The 21,857-nt window shown below is 39.5% G+C and overlaps 1 protein-coding gene across 1 annotated transcript in view; it reads left to right on the forward strand.

The window, feature by feature from the left end:
- Psi (P-element somatic inhibitor) overlaps positions 1–21,857 on the forward strand; it is a gene marked incomplete in the record, with an annotated part of 171,897 nt that overhangs the window by 46,381 nt on the left and 103,659 nt on the right. The window contains 2 exon segments of the mRNA XM_070082914.1: positions 148–223; positions 19,490–19,804. Coding sequence (XP_069939015.1) covers positions 148–223; positions 19,490–19,804 — 391 coding nt within the window.

The following is a 21,857-nucleotide window of genomic DNA, read 5'->3' on the forward strand; positions in this document are numbered from 1 at the left end:
CAGGAATGCATGCGTGCTTACATATTTGTTCGTGTGTGTGTGTGTGTGTGTGTTGACGTTGTCATGCTGGTATATTAATTTGGGCATGGGGACATGGCAGTTCCTTTGTCATTCACTAAAATTTTATTTTCTATATGCTTTTGTCAGATCGCTGCTAAGATCCAACCATCCGGTCAGAAGCGTCCACTAGAAGAGGCAGAAGGCGGCATGGATCGTTTACCAGGTATGTTAACATCTAAGATAACTTATTCATTTCAGGAATGTTATATACAGGCAGGTCTTGCTTTACAGTGTTTTGCAAGTACAACAGTTTTCAATTATACCCATTCTTCATTTATACAGTCTTCCTACAATAAATGTATTCACTTATTATAAGCTAAGGATGAAATTACGTATTTTAAGGTAAGTGATGTGTGTTCTCTATATGCATTTTTTTATGCTTAACGCTATTGCTCATATAATGTATGGTAGTGTAAATATGTTATCAGGCTTTTATATGCACTTGAAAGTGAAAAAAGTATGACTCGCTTTACAGCGATTTTTGCTTTACAGTGATAGCCCAGAACTAAACCTACTGTATAAGCGAGGCCCTCCTGTATCTGACAAACCTGGCCCAGAGCCAGGGTGTGGAAGTAGGAAAACTTGAAACCATTCAAAGGCAAAGGTACCATGGCTGGAGCAATTCATTACTAACCAACAAATTGGAAATAAAAATTTTTGAATTTGTCTGTTAGCCCTGTACCGATATTGAGACATAGAGCACCGAGAAGCGAGATGTGGGATGGCCTTTGTTACAAAAATTACCTTAAAAAAAAATGTCTAGAAAAGTTTTTTTTTGTTAACCCTTTCAGGGTTTCGGACGTACTTGTACAGCTTATGCATCAGTGTCCATGACGTACTAGTACAGTGGTCCCTCGTTTTTTGTAGTTAATCCGTTCCTGGAGTTGCTACTATTATCGAAATCTACGATTTGCGAATCAATTTTCCCCGTAAGAAATAATGTAAATACAATTAATCCGTTCCTGACACCCAGAAATTTTAAAACAAAAAATTTTTTTACATGAAATATAGATGTAGTACATAAACAATACAATGGGAAATGGTGAATGAAACATTAACAGCATAACACTTACCTTTATTGGAGATTCTTCTTAGTGTATGGGAGACTGGAGGAGGAGATTGGATTATTTAGTTTGGAAGGGGAATCCCCTTCCATCAACACCTCAGGTACCAATTGCTTTTCTGGGGTGGCTTCTCTTCTCTGTTTCTTAATGCCACTAGGACCAAAACACACACAATTTAGTCTTCATAACATTGTTTTTCCTGAACGCTCTGAGATTTTCAGAATGGTACACTAGTAATGGCTTCACTTTGAAATCCCCACTAGCATTAGCACAAAACATGAGTGTCAGTCTGTCTTTCATAGGCTTGTGTCCTGGCATTGCCTTTTCCTCCTATGTAATGAAGGTCATATTGTTCAATGATGTTTTTCTTAAATTCAATCGTATTTCTCACCTTCTTTACCACAGGCCTGGCACTAGGAGCTTTCTTTGGAGCCATGGTAGCTTATTTAGTACTTGCAAGCACTAAAATAAATGGAATATTATGAAGTATTTCATAGGAGCATGTGAGGGGACCTTTGCTCACTGGTAAACAATGCCAGACTGGCTGGGTAGGGAGGCCGCCCCAGCTCACACCATGCGTATGCGTCCCAGACGAACTACTATTCGCGAGTCAACCTATGATTAGCGAGCCCATGTTTATACGAAAATATCCCTATGATTTCCGAAATCTATGATTCCCGAGGACTACGAAAAGCGAGGGACCACTGTACACCTAAATTCTAGCGCCCTCAAATCTAGTGAGAGAAAGCTGGTAGGCCTACATATGAAAGAATGGGTCTGTGGTCAGTGTGCGCGGTATAAAAAATAATCCTGCAGCACACAATGTGTAATGAGAAAAATAAAAACTTTGACGGTGTTTTTGGATTAAAACAGCGACTTTGCACTGTATTTTCGTATGGTATTTATTGTTGTATTCTAGCTTTTGGTCTCATTTTATAGAATGGAAGACATATTACGGAAATTAAGATGATTTTGACTGGTTTTACAATGAAAAGTACCTTGAAATTGAGCTCAAAGCAGCAGAAATGTTCGATTTTTACCAAAGTTCAAAAGTAAACACATCATGCTAAGCGTCCAATACACGTCAACTAGTGAGTCTAATATTTTTTTCACAAGTGCGCTGATATTATTTATACCATTTCTACACTAATGCAGGAGTCTGCATAACAGTAAATATTTTTTTGCGAGAATAAAAATTCAAAGTGGAAAGCAAAAGAACGTAAGAGAGGCGTGGGGAACAGAGGAATTGTTATACATTGTTTATTCTGGACCCTATTTGGAAATTGGCATCTTTTGAAATTTGTGTGAAATTGGCAAAATTGCTAAATTCTGACCACTGTATTGGATAGTTGAAATAGGTAAGTTGGTGGTTTCTTGTACTCATTCGTTAGAAAAAAAAAATAGAGTTCTAGCGAAAGTTATGATTTTTGTCGACGAGTACATTGGAATTGGCCGAAAATAGGGCTCAAAGTGGGCAAAATCGTCAATGTGTAAACATCGTCGAGACTGCTAAATTCGCGAGAGCATAATTCCGTAAGTTTTCCATCAAATTTCATACTTTTGGTGTCATTATGACTGGGAAAAGATTCTCTATCTTTTCATGAGAAAAAATATTTTTTTTTTTTTTTTTTTGAAATTTGGGGACCCTGAGAACAAGTCTGAGAGGTCCTGTGGACCCTGAAAGGGTTGAAGCATTTGGAGGGAGTAGCCAGTCTTACCAACGTATTTCCTGGAATTTGCCTTGAAATGTTTTCTGGGGGTCACTGCCCTTGTGACCAGGTTCCACACCAGGCTTCCCAATGGATAGCCTGATCAACCAGACTGTTGGTAATAGTCAAACAAAGTTTATTGTATACACTACATTTGACCTTATCAGGTTTCCTTTTGAAGATGGCTAGCGGGTTTGTTGGTAATCCCTTTTAACCCTTTCAGGGTCCAAGGCCAAAATCTGAAGTCACGCACCAGTGTTCAAGAAATTTTGAAAAAAAAAAAAAAAAAATTATGTTTTCTTACAGAATTAAAGAGCATATTTTTGCGAAGGTAATAAAACAAAAAAAATTAGAATCTGATCAGTACTTACCGAGATATAGTGCCAAGAAGTTTATAGAAAATGATGTGGTGGTGGCAACATCGACGAATTCCACATACGCGTATTATATTATTTTGTTGTTTTAGTTGTTTTTTCTTTTCTTTTCCAATTTTTTTCTATTCCTACTAACATTTGGGGCCTGAGAGACCAATACTGTATATAATTGATATATATAAACTCACTGTATTGAACACAATAACCGCACTAAAGTTATTATCATATTATTGTTTACCACTGTTGTTTATTACAATAAACATGCACAAATATTGTATAATACTAATGTTCTATCATATATTTACATATATACAATCACTGGACATGGCTTTAGAACTGCTGGAGCTTGTGGAACTCCTTGAAACAAGGCACCATGCACAGAGGCACCTTACGTTCCTCACACATAAACCGAGTGCCTTTGCGTCTTTGTTGCCGTCGTTTTGTTTGTGCACAGACAATGCATCTCTTCTGAGCAAATTTCTTTTGAGTTGAAGCTGTATTATGAAATGATCACCTTCTCTCCTCAAACGCTTGGGTATATCGTGATGAATTCGAGGACCATGTTGTATTGCAGGTGTTGTTACCTGGTACTTCATTATGAGTTGTCTGACAACAGACAAACAAAATTCACCATACGGTGGTCTGTTACCAGTCTTTATTTGGTACATATTATATGCATTCAGCATTGAAATGTCCATGAGATGGAAGAAAAGTTTCATGTACCACTTGTAACTCTTACGAACACAGTCAACAAAACCAATCTGCATGTCACACTTGTCAACCAAGCGCATTTTTTGTGTATAATCAATCACTGACACTGGTTTTCGAATACGTTCATTAGTCACTCGATCAACTTTGCCACTGTCTTGCATTTCATTACGGTGAATGGTTGTCAACAATGTGACATCTCGTTTGTCATGCCACCGTAATTCCATGATGTCATTGGCAGTAAACACCTGCACGTCATCACCACGAACACCTGCGTTGAGCCTGGGCATATGTTTACGATTAGAACGCACTGTGCCACACACATCTGTCTTGTTCACTCGCATGAAATCACTGAGTAATGGGCTTGTGTACCAGTTATCGGTATATAATGTATGGCCCTTACCAAGATAAGGTGCCATCATGTTTCTCACTACGTCACCTGAGATACCCAATAACATCTTGGTATCTTTCAATGTTTTACTACCCGTGTATACAACAATATCCAACACCAGGCCACTGTCACAATCACAGAGTACAAACAATTTTATACCAAAGCGGTTCCTCTTGCTCGGTATATACTGCTTGAATGACAGTCTACCTTTGAACAAAATCGAAGACTCGTCAATTACAAGATTCTTGAATGGATAAAAGTATATCCTGAACTTTTGTTTGAGATACATGAAAACATTTCTAATCTTGTATAACCTGTCACTTCTGTCAGGCCTGGTTTTGTCAGAGAAGTGCAACATACGTAACAGTAAGATAAACCTGTTCACTGGTATTATTTCACTGAAGGATGGGGTAGAAATTAGCCGATCTGTGGACCAGTATGCTTTTATATTATGCTTATAGACGTGAGGCATAAGCATTATTGTTGCAAAAAGCAAATACATTTCTGCAACAGTCGTCTCTTTCCACCTGTGTAGTCTTGACTGTGGTGATAAGATCGTATTTGCCATGGTGTACTCAAAATACTTATTACTTTCCCTGGCAATAATTTCCATCAATGGCTGGTCAAAGAATAATTCAAAGAATTCCAGTTCATTGGCCGTGGTTCCAAGGGGACTGGTAGGTAGAATTCCACTTTGAGACTCATCAAAGTGGTGAGGCTTGGGAACAAAATTGGGATTTTGCTGCCAATCCCACATACAGTTTTGTGGTGGATACTGGACATCATAGGCTGGTTGTACGAGTGGTTGTGGTTGTGGCGGGCTGGTGGCTGACGCTCCGCTTTGTCCTTGAACTGACGAGTCAGCAGCGTGGGTCCCCGCGTGGCACGGTGAGTCACACATGGCGGTGCCACTACCACCACCAGCACCACTAACACCATCCACTGATGCCTGTGGCCCATCCATGCCAAGTGTAGCCACATCATCCTCACTATCACTACCTAAAACGGGTGTAGGGCCACGGGATGTACTCCAGGATGTACTCTGTCCCCTGGGCACAGCATAGGGTACACTACCTGAGCGCATGCGGCGGCGAACATACCGACGCTTCACTGGTGAATATGATTCCTCACTATCACTACTCGAATGATCGTCGAGCGCAATAAAATCACAATCCACGTCAGAATCATCGTCATTACTGAAGTCAGAGGCCTGGCCACGCGAAAATATTAGTTTTATCTTATTACGTTTAGGAACACCCGACCGTGAGTCACGAGTGCCCACACCAGAGGTAGAAGGTCGAGGATCGTCGGGGTTTTCTGCACTATTATCGATATCCTGGTCATTATTTTCGGTCACTAACTTATCAAAGCCGTAGAATTCGTCTTCATTTGCACTTCCATCAGTGTCAGAACTACCAGACAGGAAGAGGAGAGTCCCAATTTTCCGGGGAGTGAGAGCTGACTTGCGACGAGGCATGGTGAACAAGGGTGACTGAGCCGGCGTTCCCACAATGCTATGCAGGCGCCTAGATTTTTTGTTTATGGCGCACACCCACGGCGCAGACCCATTCTCTCACATGTAGGCCTATGAGCGCTTTCGCGCTAAATTTGACGGCGCTAGAATTTTGGCGTAGATCTACGGTTTGGACACTCACCGAAAAGCCGTAGATCTACGGGACGGACCCTGAAAGGGTTAAGTGTGAAAATAATGGTGTTTAATGTGTTGGTCCCCTTACATTTGTCAAGTTTTCTCATGCTGTACTCATTTCTTGCTTGTTTTTTTTCAGTGGCTGTATTTTGTTTTTCTAGAGGATGATTGTGGTGTACATGTTAGGAAAATTTTTAAGTACATGTATAAATTATGTTTTGCCAACATTCCAAGAAGTACAGTTTGAGGGACATAGAACTTGGCTGAGTTTATATGGGCATTGTACATTATCCAGCTCTGCAATTTTGCTTCCCTTACAGTGGGCTGTTAGGCGTTTGTCCAGCAGGACATAAACACCTAAAGCATTTGTCAGGGAAAAGTACAGTGCATGCAAAAAAAAAAAAAAAAAAAAAAAAATCAATACATTTCCAATACAAGAAAAATCTATACATGATACTTAGCATGGATTCATGAGGGGTCATTCCTGCCTAACTAATTTATTAACCTTCTTCAGTAAAGCTTTTGAGGCCGTTGATCATAATAAGGAGTTCGATGTTGTTTATTTGGATTTTAGTAAGGCTTTTGATAAGAGTACTGCACCAGAGACTATTAAAGAAAGTGGCAGCTCATGGAATTGGGGGAAAAGTGTTGTCATGGATTGAGTCATGGCTCACCAATAGGAAGCAGATAGTATACTTAAATGGGGTTAAGTCCGAATGGGGATCCGTAACAAGTCGCGTTCCACAAGGATCAGTCTTGGGCCTGTTGTTGTTTATAATATATATTACAGTAGGGCCCCACTTATATGGCTGGTTAGGTTCCAGGCTACCACCGTAAAGCGGAAACCGCCGTAAAGTGGAACACCCTTTTTTTCCACTTACAAATGCATACAAACACTAGATAACAAGTTTACACTAACACATATTATGTTAGCAATAGAATCAGGCATCAAAAAACAATAAAAAAGTACAATACACACATAGTGCACTCATTACTTACCTTAAAATATTTATAGTCTTAATCTAGGGTGAGACAAGTAGTGTTTATTGTAAGAAATCAAGTGTGGTATGTATGGTAGTCAGCCAGGCTACCATACCAGGCCACCCCACCCACACATACTATTCTATGATATTTAAGCATCCCAGAGCGATAAAATGTATATACAGTTCACTCATTACTTGCCTTAAAATATAGGGTGAGATGAGTAGTATTTATTGTAAAAAATCAAGTGTGGTATGTATGGTAGTCAGCCAGGCTACCATACCAGAGAGAAAGAATGAGTGCATGAGAGAGGACAGGCGCAGAGTTATGTAAACAAACCAGGCGAAGGTAAGTTTTGTAAACAGTGTACACGTCTGGTTTGTGTACAAGTTACATTGTGTACAGGTTGTCTCTACATTGATACGGTAGAATAAATAAAGAAGAACACTCCCATTCTCATGTAACATCATTTTAAGAAGAAATGATGCTCTGAGTGAAGACAATGGAAGTAAGTCACTCTGACTTTTTTGGGTTATCCTAGGTTCTCTACACATGTTATGTATTTATGTTATGTATCGTGTTTATTATATAATTTTGAAAAAAATATCACGGATGGATTAATGAAAATGTGTATATTAACCCTTTCAGGGTCCAAGGCCCAAATCTGGAGTCACGCACCAGTGTCCAAGAATTTAAAAAAAAAAAAAATTATTTTTCTTATGAAATCGTAGAGAATCTTTTTGTGAAGGTAATAAAACAAAAAGTACGAAATTTGGTGGAAAATTGACGAAATTATGCTCTCGCGAATTTTGATGTGTCAGCGATATTTACGAATCGGCGATTTTGCCGACTTTGACTCCCATTTTAGGCCAATTACATTATTCCAATCAACCAAATTCTTAGCTATTTCACTAGTATTACTTCTATTCTATCGATTGAGCACAAGAAATCGCCAAGTCAACTGTTTCAACTACAAAATAAAGTGATCGGAAATTGTTAATTTGGCCAATTTAACACAAAGTTCAAAATATTCCAATTTCAAAATAGGGTCCAGAATGAACAATGTAGGCATTCCTGGCACTAAACTAACATTTCCTCTGTTCATTAGTTATGTTTTGAGGCTTTACAAATAAATTCCATTTTGATTTTTTATTCACATAATGAATTTTTATTCACACCAAAAAATAGAAGATTTACTGTTATGCAATACTGTAATAATTGTATAAATATCATCACCATATTTGTGAATGTATATTAGACCCACCAACTGACGTGTATTAGACGTGTGAAGTAGTTTGTTTACTCTTGAATATCGGCAAAAATTTAACATTTCCGCTACTTTGAGCTCAGTTTCAAGCCATTTCCAGTGCTAAAACCAATCAAAATCATCTCTATTTCTGTAATATGTCTTCCATTCTATCAAATGAGACCAAGAAATCACAAATACAACTATAAAAAACATACGAAAAAACACTGCAAAGTTGCTGTTTTAATCGAAAAATCATGATTTAATTTTTTTTCTCTCATTATACACAGTGTGCTGCAGGATCTGTTTTATGTGGTGCACACATACCACATAGATGTATTCTCTCATATCTAGGCCCAAATGTACCACTCACAGTTTATCAGAGTGAGCTGAGCTCATGGCGTAGATCTACGGTTTGGACCCTGAACGTATAGCCGTAGATCTACGGGACGGACCCTGAAAGGGTTAACGTAATATACAACATTTAATGATACACCGAGCTCAGACAGCGTAAACAAACAAACTGAACAGGTTATGGACGATCACTCGGTCAGGCGAAATAGACGGTATTAATACGTGTCCAGTTTTAGTTCATTCATGTACATTTGTAAGAGTTTGTGAAACTTTTACCTTATAATATTTTTATTATTATTATAATAATTAAATCATGAAACAAATACTCTTACACTGTGTACAAGTTAGTACAGAATTATAGCTATAAAGTGAAGGCATACGAAAGGAATTTTTTCTACAGTTATCCCTAGTAACAGGTGACGGCTAGTAGGTTGGTAGACAGCAACCACCCAGGGAGGTACTACCGTCCTGCCAAGTGAGTGTAAAACGAAGCCTGTGATTGTTTTACATGATGGTAGGATTGCTGATGTCTTTTGTCTGTCTCATAAATATGCAAGATTACAGGCATGTCTTGCTACTTCTACTTACACTTAGGTCACACTACACATACATGTACACATTTATTTATACACACTCATCTGAGTTTTCTTTGATTTTATCTTAATAGTTCTTGGTCTTATTAATTTTCCTTTTATATCCATGGGGAAGTGGAATAAGAATCTTTCCTCCGTAAGCCATGCGTGTTGTAAAAGTCAACTAAAATGCCGGGAACAATGGGCTAGTAACCCCTTTTCCTGTAAAGATTACTAAAAAGAATAAGAAGAAGAAAATTGTCAAAGTGGGAAGTCTGAATGTGCGTGGATGTTGTGCAGATGATAAGAAAGAGATGATTGTGGATGTTATGAATGAGAAGAAGCTGGATGTCCTGGCTTTAAGTGAAACAAAGCTGAAGGGGGTGGGAGAGTTTCAGTGGAGAGGAATAAATGGGATTAGGTCAGGGGTTTCAAATAGAGTTAGAGCTAAAGAAGGAGTAGCAATAATGTTGAAGGATAAGCTATGGCAGGAAAAGAGGGACTATAAATGTATTAATTCAAGGATTATGTGGAGTAAAATAAAGATTGGATGTGAAAAGTGGGTTATAATAAGCGTGTATGCACCTGGAGAAGAGAGAAGTGTAGAGGAGAGAGAGAGATTTTGGGAAATGTTGAGTGAATGCGTGGGGAGTTTTGAATCAAGTGTGAGAGTAATGGTGGTTGGGGATTTTAATGCTAAAGTGGGTAAAAATGTTATGGAGGGAGTAGTAGGTAAATTTGGGGCGCCAGGGGTAAATGTAAATGGGGAGCCTTTAATTGAGCTATGTGTAGAAAGAAATTTGGTAATAAGTAATACATATTTTATGAAAAAGAGGATAAATAAATATACAAGGTATGATGTAGCACGTAATGAAAGTAGTTTATTAGATTATGTATTGGTGGATAAAAGGTTGATGGGTAGGCTCCAGGATGTACATGTTTATAGAGGGGCAACTGATATATCGGATCATTATTTAGTTGTAGCTACAGTTAGAGTAAGAGGTAGATGGGAAAAGAGGAAGGTGGCAACAAGAAGTAAGAGGGAGGTGAAAGTGTATAAACTAAGGGAGGAGGAAGTTCGGGTGAGATATAAGCGACTATTGGCAGAAAGGTGGGCTAGTGCAAAGATGAGTAGTGGGGGGGTTGAAGAGGGTTGGAATAGTTTTAAAAATGCAGTATTAGAATGTGGGGCAGAAGTTTGTGGTTATAGGAGGGTGGGGGCAGGAGGAAAGAGGAGTGATTGGTGGAATGATGAAGTAAAGGGTGTGATAAAAGAGAAAAAGGTAGCTTATGAGAGGTTTTTACAAAGCAGAAGTGTTATAAGAAGAGCAGAGTATATGGAGAGTAAAAGAAAGGTAAAGAGAGTGGTGAGAGAGTGCAAAAGGAGAGCAGATGATAGAGTGGGAGAGGCACTGTCAAGAAATTTTAATGAAAATAAGAAAAAATTTTGGAGTGAGTTAAACAAGTTAAGAAAGCCTAGGGAAAATATGGATTTGTCAGTTAAAAACAGAGTAGGGGAGTTAGTAGATGGGGAGATGGAGGTATTGGGTAGATGGCGAGAATATTTTGAGGAACTTTTAAATGTTAAGGAAGAAACAGAGGCAGTAATTTCATGCACTGGTCAGGGAGGTATACCATCTTTTAGGAGTGAAGAAGAGCAGAATGTAAGTGTGGGGGAGGTACGTGAGGCATTACGTAAAATGAAAGGGGGTAAAGCAGCTGGAACTGATGGGATCATGACAGAAATGTTAAAAGCAGGGGGGGATATAGTGTTGGAGTGGTTGGTACTTTTGTTTAATAAATGTATGAAAGAGGGGAAGGTACCTAGGGATTGGCAGAGAGCATGTATAGTCCCTTTATATAAAGGGAAAGGGGACAAAAGAGACTAAAAATTATAGAGGAATAAGCTTACTGAGTATACCAGGAAAAGTGTACGGTAGGGTTATAATTGAAAGAATTAGAGGTAAGACAGAATGTAGGATTGCGGATGAGCAAGGAGGTTTTAGAGTGGGTAGGGGATGTGTAGATCAGGTGTTTACATTGAAGCATATATGTGAACAGTATTTAGATAAAGATAGGGAAGTTTTTATTGCATTTATGGATTTAGAAAAGGCATATGATAGAGTGGATAGAGGAGCAATGTGGCAGATGTTGCAAGTATATGGAATAGGTGGTAAGTTATTAAATGCTGTAAAGAGTTTTTATGAGGATAGTGAGGCTCAGGTTAGGGTGTGTAGAAGAGAGGGAGACTACTTCCCGGTAAAAGTAGGTCTTAGACAGGGATGTGTAATGTCACCATGGTTGTTTAATATATTTATAGATGGGGTTGTAAAGGAAGTAAATGCTAGGGTGTTTGGGAGAGGGGTGGGATTAAATTATGGGGAATCAAATTCAAAATGGGAATTGACACAGTTACTTTTTGCTGATGATACTGTGCTTATGGGAGATTCTAAAGAAAAATTGCAAAGGTTAGTGGATGAGTTTGGGAATGTGTGTAAAGGTAGAAAGTTGAAAGTGAACATAGAAAAGAGTAAGGTGATGAGGGTGTCAAATGATTTAGATAAAGAAAAATTGGATATCAAATTGGGGAGTAGGAGTATGGAAGAAGTGAATGTTTTCAGATACTTGGGAGTTGACGTGTCGGCGGATGGATTTATGAAGGATGAGGTTAATCATAGAATTGATGAGGGAAAAAAGGTGAGTGGTGCGTTGAGGTATATGTGGAGTCAAAAAACGTTATCTATGGAGGCAAAGAAGGGAATGTATGAAAGTATAGTAGTACCAACACTCTTATATGGGTGTGAAGCTTGGGTGGTAAATGCAGCAGCGAGGAGACGGTTGGAGGCAGCGGAGATGTCCTGTTTAAGGGCAATGTGTGGTGTAAATATTATGCAGAAAATTCGGAGTGTGGAAATTAGGAGAAGGTGTGGAGTTAATAAAAGTATTAGTCAGAGGGCAGAAGAGGGGTTGTTGAGGTGGTTTGGTCATTTAGAGAGAATGGATCACAGTAGAATGACATGGAAAGCATATAAATCTATAGGGGAAGGAAGGCGGGGTAGGGGTCGTCCTCGAAAGGGTTGGAGAGAGGGGGTAAAGGAGGTTTTGTGGGTAAGGGGCTTGGACTTCCAGCAAGCGTGCGTGAGCGTGTTAGATAGGAGTGAATGGAGACGAATGGTACTTGGGACCTGACGATCTGTTGGAGTGTGAGCAGGGTAATATTTAGTGAAGGGATTCAGGGAAACCGGTTATTTTCATATAGTCGGACTTGAGTCCTGGAAATCGGAAGTACAATGCCTGCACTTTAAAGGAGGGGTTTGGGATATTGGCAGTTTGGAGGGATATGTTGTGTATCTTTATATGTTTATGCTTCTAGACTGTTGTATTCTGAGCACCTCTGCAAAAACAGTGATAATGTGCGAGTGTGGTGAAAGTGTTGAATGATGATGAAAGTATTTTCTTTTTGGGGATTTTCTTTCTTTTTTGGGTCACCCTGCCTCGGTGGGAGACGGCCGACTTGTTGAAAAAAAAAAAAAAAAAAAAAAAATTCTACAAACCGTTTGGTAAACATCTCATATATATTTGTATAAATTTTTATACTGTGGGTTCATGTATCATGTTTGTGTGTTACATAATGTGTTTCTTATATAATTTTGAAAAAAATATCATAGATTAAGGGAAATGTCTATAATAATGTAATATGCGACATTAATGCGCCCAAGAGATTATTATTATTGCTATTATTATTATTATCATTATCATTATTATTATTATTATTATTATTATTATTATTATTATTATTATTATCATTATTATTATTGCATCAAGAGTAGAGAGACTCTTAGTGATTTTAATGTGTACCTACATGCAAGCACAGTGTGTAAGTTTATTTAGGTACAGGTGTACACAAGTTTAATTATCAAGTACAATACATATAAAATATACAATAACTTTAAAACACTTGAAATTTTGGAAAGTTTCCAGACATAATAAGATGTGCTCACGGAGAATGTAAACAAACTCGGTGGGCCGCTGTGACCGTATTAGAAAGACAGGTGGGGGGAGCCGTATAGCGAGTTTTGGTCATAATTTGAAATGTCCGAATTAGCGGAACGCCGTAAAGCGAAACGCCATAAAGCGGGGCCCTGCTGTATATACATACATCTAGGTTTTTCTCCTTTTTCTAAATAGCTCTTGTTCCTCTTTATTTCTTCTATTGTCCATGGGGAAGTGGAAAAGAATCTTTCCTCCGTAAGCCATGCGTGTCGTATGAGGCGACTAAAATGCCGGGAGCAATGGGCTAGTAACCCCTTCTCCTGTAGACATTTACTAGAAAAGAGAAGAAGAAAAACTTTATAAAACTGGGATGCTTAAATGTGCGTGGATGTAGTGCGGATGACAAGAAACAGATGATTGCTGATGTTATGAATGAAAAGAAGTTGGATGTCCTGGCCCTAAGCGAAACAAAGCTGAAGGGGGTAGGGGAGTTTGTGGGGGGAAATAAATGGGATTAAATCTGGAGTATCTGAGAGAGTTAGAGCAAAGGAAGGGGTAGCAGTAATGTTGAATGATCAGTTATGGAAGGAGAAAAGAGAATATGAATGTGTAAATTCAAGAATTATGTGGATTAAAGTAAAGGTTGGATGCGAGAAGTGGGTCATAATAAGCGTGTATGCACCTGGAGAAGAGAGGAATGCAGAGGAGAGAGAGAGATTTTGGGAGATGTTAAGTGAATGTATAGGAGCCTTTGAACCAAGTGAGAGAGTAATTGTGGTAGGGGACCTGAATGCTAAAGTAGGAGAAACTTTGAGAGGGTGTGGTAGGTAAGTTTGGGGTGCCAGGTGTAAATGATAATGGGAGCCCTTTGATTGAACTTTGTATAGAAAGGGGTTTAGTTATAGGTAATACATATTTTAAGAAAAAGAGGATAAATAAGTATACAAGATATGATGTAGGGCGAAATGACAGTAGTTTGTTGGATTATGTATTGGTAGATAAAAGACTGTTGAGTAGACTTCAGGATGTACATGTTTATAGAGGGGCCACAGATATATCAGATCACTTTCTAGTTGTAGCTACACTGAGAGTAAAAGGTAGATGGGATACAAGGAGAATAGAAGCATCAGGGAAGAGAGAGGTGAAGGTTTATAAACTAAAAGAGGAGGCAGTTAGGGTAAGATATAAACAGCTATTGGAGGATAGATGGGCTAATGAGAGCATAGGCAATGGGGTCAAAGAGGTATAGGGTAGGTTTAAAAATGTAGTGTTAGTGTTCAGCAGAAGTTTGTGGTTACAGGAAAGTGGGTGCGGGAGGGAAGAGGAGCGACTGGTGGAATGATGATGTGAAGAGAGTAGTAAGGGAGAAAAAGTTAGCATATGAGAAGTTTTTACAAAGTAGAAGTGATGCAAGGAGGGAAGAGTATATGGAGAAAAAGAGAGAGGTTAAGAGAGTGGTGAAGCAATGTAAAAAGAGAGCAAATGAGAGAGTGGGTGAAATGTTATCAACAAATTTTGTTGAAAATAAGAAAAAGTTTTGGAGTGAGATTAACAAGTTAAGAAAGCCTAGAGAACAAATGGATTTGTCAGTTAAAAATAGGAGAGGAGAGTTATTAAATGGAGAGTTAGAGGTATTGGGAAGATGGAGGGAATATTTTGAGGAATTGTTAAATGTTGATGAAGATAGAGAAACTGTGATTTCGTGTATAGGGCAAGGAGGAATAACATCTTGTAGGAGTGAGGAAGAGCCAGTTGTGAGTGTGGGGGAAGTTCGTGAGGCGGTAGGTAAAATGAAAGGGGGTAAGGCAGCTGGGATTGATGGGATAAAGATAGAAATGTTAAAAGCAGGTGGGGATATAGTTTTGGAGTGGTTGGTGCAGTTATTTAATAAATGTATGGAAGAGGGTAAGGTACCTAGGGATTGGCAGAGAGCATTCATAGTTCCTTTGTATAAAGGCAAAGGGGATAAAAGAGAGTGCAAAAGTTATAGGGGGATAAGTCTGTTGAGTATACCTGGCCAAGTGTATGGTAGAGTTATTATTGAAAGAATTAAGAGTAAGACGGGGAATAGGATAGCAGATGAACAAGGAGGCTTTAGGAAAGGTAGGGGGTGTGTGGACCAGGTGTTTACAGTGAAACATATAAGTGAACAGTATTTAGATAAGGCTAATGAGGTCTTTGTGGCATTTATGGATTTGGAAAAGGAGTATGACAGGGTGGATAGGGGGGCAATGTGGCAGATGTTGCAGGTGTATGGTGTAGGAGGTAGGTTACTGAAAGCAGTGAAGAGTTTTTACGAGGATAGTGAGGCTCAAGTTAGAGTATGTAGGAAAGAGGGAAATTATTTCCCAGTAAAAGTAGGCCTTAGACAAGGATGTGTGATGTCACCATGGTTGTTTAATATATTTATAGATGGGGTTGTAAGAGAAGTAAATGCGAGGGTCTTGGCAAGAGGCATGGAGTTTAAAGATAAACAATCACACATAAAGTATGAGTTGTCACAGTTGCTCTTTGCTGATGACACTGTGCTCTTGGGAGATTCTGAAGAGAAGTTGCAGAGATTGGTGGATGAATTTGGTAGGATGTGCAAAAGAAGAAAATTGAAAGTGAATACAGGAAAGAGTAAGGTTATGAGGATAACAAAAAGATTAGGTGATGAAAGATTGGATAACAGATTGGAGGGAGAGTATGGAGGAGGTAAATGTATTCAGATATTTGGGAGTGGACGTGTCGGCGGATGGGTCTATGAAAGATGAGGTGAATCATAGAATTGATGAGGGGAAAAGGGTGAGTGGTGCACTTAGGAGTCTGTGGAGACAAAGAACTTTGTCCTTGGAGGCAAAGAGGGGAATGTATGAGAGTATAGTTTTACCAACGCTCTTATATGGGTGTGAAGCATGAGTGATGAATGTTGCAGCGAGGAGAAGGCTGGAGGCAGTGGAGATGTCATGTCTGAGAGCAATGTGTGGTGTGAATATAATGCAGAGAATTCGTAGTTTGGAAGTTAGGAGAAGGTGCGGGATTACCAAAACTGTTGTCCAGAGGGCTGAGGATGGGTTGTTGAGGTGGTTCGGACATGTGGAGAGAATGGAGCGAAACAGAATAACTTCAAGAGTGTATCAGTCTGTAGTGGAAGGAAGGCGGGGTAGGGGTCGGCCTAGGAAAGGTTGGAGGGAGGGGGTACGTCAAAAACCCTGGGGCGTAAGCCATACTAGTACGGCCGAAACCCTGAAAGGGTTAACATTTCCGCCACTTTGAGCTCAGTTTCAAGCTATTTTCAGTACTAAAACCAATCAAAATCATCTCTATTTCTGTAATATATCTTCCATTCTATCAAATGAGACCAAGAAATTGCAAATACAACTATATAAAAGATACGAGAAAACACTGCAAATTTGCTGTTTCAACCGAAAATTAGTCATTTTTTTTTTTATCTCATTATGCACTGTGTGCTGCAGGATTTGTTTTATGTGGTGCACACATACCACATAGATGTATTCTCTCATATCTAGGCCCAGATTTACCGCTCACAGCTTATCAGTGAGCTGAGCTCATGACGTAGATCTACGGTTTGGACCCTCGACATAAAGCCGTAGATCTACGGCACAGACCCTCAAAGGGTTAAAGACCTAACAGCTCCCTCCACTGCGTTGGCCAGTGCTACCACCCCAAACCTAGATAAGTGAACCCCGTCGCTGGCATACATGTCATTTCTGCCATAGGGGAGGTCCCAGTTGTCTGTGAGTGTTACTGCATTTACCTTAGTGTTTATCCAGCCAGCAATTGACACCAATTGTCCTGGACAACCATTCATTTCCAACTCCTCTCATGGGCAAAATACCACATATCACAGGGTTCCCACCCTTCTTCCTAATTATCTCTATTGCCGTCCTATACCTGCTAATCAGGTCCTCACTCCTACGTCTGCCAACATCGTTGCCTCCCGAACTGAGGCAGATAATAGGATTGCTCCCATTACCTTTCATGGTGTCGTTCAGACGGCTAACAATATCCCCCATCCCAGCCCCAGGAAAACATACCCTCTGCCTCCTCTTCCTGCCCTATCCATAAATTTCACTTGACTGTCCCCAACTAAAACAATGTTCTTACCCTCACTGGTGGGGTTCGTAGTAACGTTTTCGATGGTCTTCATTGGGGTTTCAAGGGATGCCGACTCACTCTCCTCTGCCAATGATATAAAAACATAAGAACGAAGGAACACTGCAGCAGGCCTACTGGCCCATGCGAGGCAGGTCCAAGTCTCCTACCGGCTTGAGCCAATGCACCCAACCTAGTCAGGTCAGGTCACATTGGTACTCATTGCGGCGTTTCCAGTAGACAATACACATTTGTCTGGTAGCACCGAAAATGGGTTGGAAGTCTCCTTAGTAGTCTTCTGGATCTTCGTTGTTTCTGCCACTCCCACAGTCTTCTTGATTTTCAGCTTCGTTCCATGTTAGCCAGCCACAGACCAGGTTCCTCTCTTGACCTGAGGACTCACAAAAGGAGGATTACTTCAAATCGTCTTGTTTTCGTCCGACAATCGCCGTATCTCAAGCTTAGCAACCCTAAGCTCCTCTTTTAGCTACTTGTAGAGTTGCTCAAGAGAGGACATCTTGTGCAGATTCTCGGAGAACACACTGGACAGATCTTTACGGGGATGTAAATAGCATTGATAAACATATTTGGTTGGATAAACACACAAATTGGAGGGGTTGGATTTGACTGGGACTTTCACATGAGTAAATAGAATTATCAAAGCTTATTGCTTGGGAAGCATTGAAAATTGGGTTGGGTCATTTTCTGTTAGTGGGATGGATTGTGAAGGACCTGCCTAGTATGGGCCAACAGGCCTATGTTTTTAAGTGAATGTGACCTGACCTGACTAAGAACATAAGACCTTAAAAAAGAAGGAACACTGTAGTAGGCCTGTGCACATACTAGGAAAGTCCTTCACAAATCCAACCTACACCTACCATCCGACTTACGACCTGCTCGACTTACGACCACTCGACTTACGACCTTGTTTTTTATGCCAAATTTCTGGGAAATAAACAACTATGTGTGTTGTACACAGTGTTTATCCTAAACCTTACAGTATAAAATACAGTACTAACAACATAAAAAGTAAAGTAAAACATGAAACAAAATAAAACAATAAAATACTCATTACAAAAATGTTTTGTTGATATTCAGTAGTAAAGTTCGACTTACAACCATTTCGACTTACGACCGGTTTCTCGGAACCGAACTTGGTCGTAAGTCGGATGGTAGGTGTACTAACAGAATAAATGCTACCCAAGCAATAAGAACAACATAAGAATGGAGCAACACTGCAGAAGGCCTACTGGCCCATACAAGGCAGGTCCTTATCAAAACCACCACTACCCAAAGCTACTCAAGAATTCACTCCCACACCCATGACACCAATCAAACTCATCCCCTCCCACTCATATATTTGTCCAGTCTCTCTCTAAAGCTACCCAAGGTTCTAACCTCGATCATAATAAGCTTTGATAATTCTGAGTGGGACTTGCATGTAAGTGGGACTCACGTGCAAGTCCCGCTTATTAAATCCAATTCCTCTCACTCGTGTATTTATCCAACCTAAATTTGAAACTACCCAAGGTGGGAGAATCGGACCTGCCTCGCACGGGCCAGTAGGCTTGCTGCAGTGTTTCTTCTTTTGTGTGAAGCGTCAGTCATCTCTACTTGACTCCACCTGTTGTGCATTCCATGAGTGATGGTGAAATTGCTGAAATGGTGTTAAATACAAATAAGCATGTGATAAATGGTTTGGGAACTGACAACTTGAAGAATTGAGACACTTACGCAACATACGGGAATCTTATTGAAGAAACGTTTCGCCACACAGTGGCTTCATCAGTCCAATACAAAGCAGGAAGGCATAAGGAGAGGAGTTTCAGGTAATCAGTCCCTCACTCGAGTATTTGTCATACGGTAAAAAAAAAAGAAATCTGGTGTTCTATGACTATCCTGCAAAATCCGCATCTGCATCCGGGAGGATGTCAAGATGTGACGTCCGCATCCGAATTGTACTACAAGCAGATATCTGCATTTGTATCCACATTTGCAAAATAGGTAAGTAAGACATCCGAATACACATCCGCATCCATGGATATCTAAATTTTCACATCCGATACATCCCAAATCTCAACTACATTTCTTAATATTTATTATTCCTGTAATTCCTTAGCAATTTTGGAGGCCTGGCTTGAGACAAGTCTGTTTGGGTGATAGTCCCTGAAACCTTTAACAAGGTGCTCTGTATAAAAACATTTTTATCATTGACTTGTTAATGTTTTTTAATATGCATAATTCAATTTTTATATTCACTGTGGAACTGTACTTTGATATGTTTTCTCTAGGTCCTGATGCCAAGAGGCCCCCAGGTGGTGGTGGCAGCAGTGGTGGGGGTAGTGGAGGAGGAAGTGGAAGTGGTGGAGGAAGTGGAAGCGGCAGTAGCAGCGGTGGTGGTGGCGGCGGTGGAGGTGGAAGCAGTGGGGGTGGTGGTGGCGGAGGTAGTAGTGGAGATGGACCCGTCTTCATGGGAGGACCGCTGATGGGTGGTGGACCTGGTGGTCCTCCTGGAGGTGGAGGCCCACCTGGTGGTGGTCCTCATCGTGGGCTTGGAGCAGTTGAATCTGATGAAATCCAAGTTCCAGACAAAATGGTTGGCTTAAGTGAGTATTGTATTGTGTGTAAGCACAAGCTGGCTTATTTTTCTATGTGCATGCTAAGTATCATGTATTCTATCAGAAGGGATTGTGTACTGTTGCAGTTGGCAGGTTTTTTGCAGTGAAGGGCAAATACAGTACAGGAGGGCCCCACTTATACGGCGGGTTAGGTTCCAGGCTACCGCCGTAAAGCGGAAACTCCCGTAAAGTGGAACACCCTTTTTTTCCACTTACAAATGCATACAAACACTAGATAACAAGTTTACACTAACATATATTATGTTAGCAATAGAACCAGGCATCAAAAAACAATAAAAAAGTACAACACACACATAGTGCACTCATTACTTACCTTAAAATATTTATAGTCTTAATCTAGGGTGAGACAAGTAGTGTTTATTGTAAGAAATCAAGTGTGGTATGTATGGTAGTCAGCCAGGCTACCATACCAGGCCACCCCACCCACACATACTATTCTATGATATTTAAGCATCCCAGAGCGATAAAATGTATATACAGTTCACTCATTACTTAACCTTAAAATATAGGGTGAGGTGAGTAGTATTTATTGTAAGAAATCAAGTGTGGTATGTATGGTAGTCAGCCAGGCTACCATACCAGAGAGAAAGAATGAGTGCATGAGAGAGGACAGGCGCAGAGTTATGTAAACAAACCAGGCGAAGGTAAGTTTTGTAAACAGTGTACACGTCTGGTTTGTGTACAAGTTACATTGTGTACAGGTTGTCTCTACATTGATACGGTTGAATAAATAAAGAAGAACACTCCCATTCTCATGTAACATCATTTTGAGAAGAAATGATGCTTTGAGTGAAGACAATGGAAGTAAGTCACTCTGACTTTTTTGGGTTATCCTAGGTTCTCTACACATATGTTATGTATTTATGTTATGTATCGTGTTTATTATATAATTTTGAAAAAAAATATCACTGATGGATTAATGAAAATGTGTATATTAACGTAATATACAACATTTAATGATACACCGAGCTCAGACAGCGTAAACAAACAAACTGAACAGGTTGTGGACGATCACTCGGTCAGGCGAAATAGACGGTATTAATACGTGTCCAGTTTTAGTTCATTCATGTACATTTGTAAGAGTTTGTGAAACTTTTACCTTATAATATTTTTATTATTATTATAATCAAATCACGAAACAAATACTCTTACACTGTGTACAAGTTAGTACAGAATTATAGCTATAAAGTGAAGGCATACGAAAGGAATATTTTTCTACAGTTATCCCTAGTAACAGGTGACGGGCTAGAGAAAACGTAATTCTTCCGACACTTCTACAAACCGTTTGGTAAACATCTCATATATATTTGTATAAATTTTTATACTGTGGGTTCATGCATCATGTTTGTGTGTTACATAATGTGTTTCTTATATAATTTTGAAAAAAAATATCATAGATTAAGGGAAATGTCTATATTAACGTAATATGCGACATTAATGCGCCCAAGAGATTATTATTATTACTATTACTATTATTATTATTATTATTATTATTATTATTATTATTATTGCATCAAGAGTAGAGAGACTCTTAGTGATTTTAATGTGTACCTACATGCCAGCACAGTGTGTAAGTTTATTTAGGTACAGGTGTACACAAGTTTAATTATCAAGTACAATACATATAAAATATACAATAACTTTAAAACACTTGAAATTTTGGAAAGTTTCCAGACATAATAAGGAGATGTGCTCGGGGAGAATGTAAACAAACTCGGTGGGCCGCTGTGACCGTATTAGAAAGACAGGTGGGGGTAGCCGTATAGCGAATTTTGGTCATAATTTGAAATGTCCGTATTAGCGGAACGCCGTAAAGCGAAACGCCGTAAAGCGGGGCCCTGCTGTAGTTGATAAACTAAGAACCTTTTTATTAGAAGATACTTTGCACTAAATGGTGTTTTATGAAGTTAATCAATCTGCACAGTTGTATATACTGTGTAGTGGTGTTGGAGAACCTGTCATGTGGGGATGAGATGTGTGTAGATAAGAGGGCCAGATGGTCAGCAGCAACTGTCCAGGG

Source organism: Cherax quadricarinatus, chromosome 8 (genome assembly GCF_038502225.1).
Source record: "Cherax quadricarinatus isolate ZL_2023a chromosome 8, ASM3850222v1, whole genome shotgun sequence".
Classification (NCBI taxonomy): Eukaryota; Metazoa; Arthropoda; class Malacostraca; order Decapoda; family Parastacidae; genus Cherax; species Cherax quadricarinatus.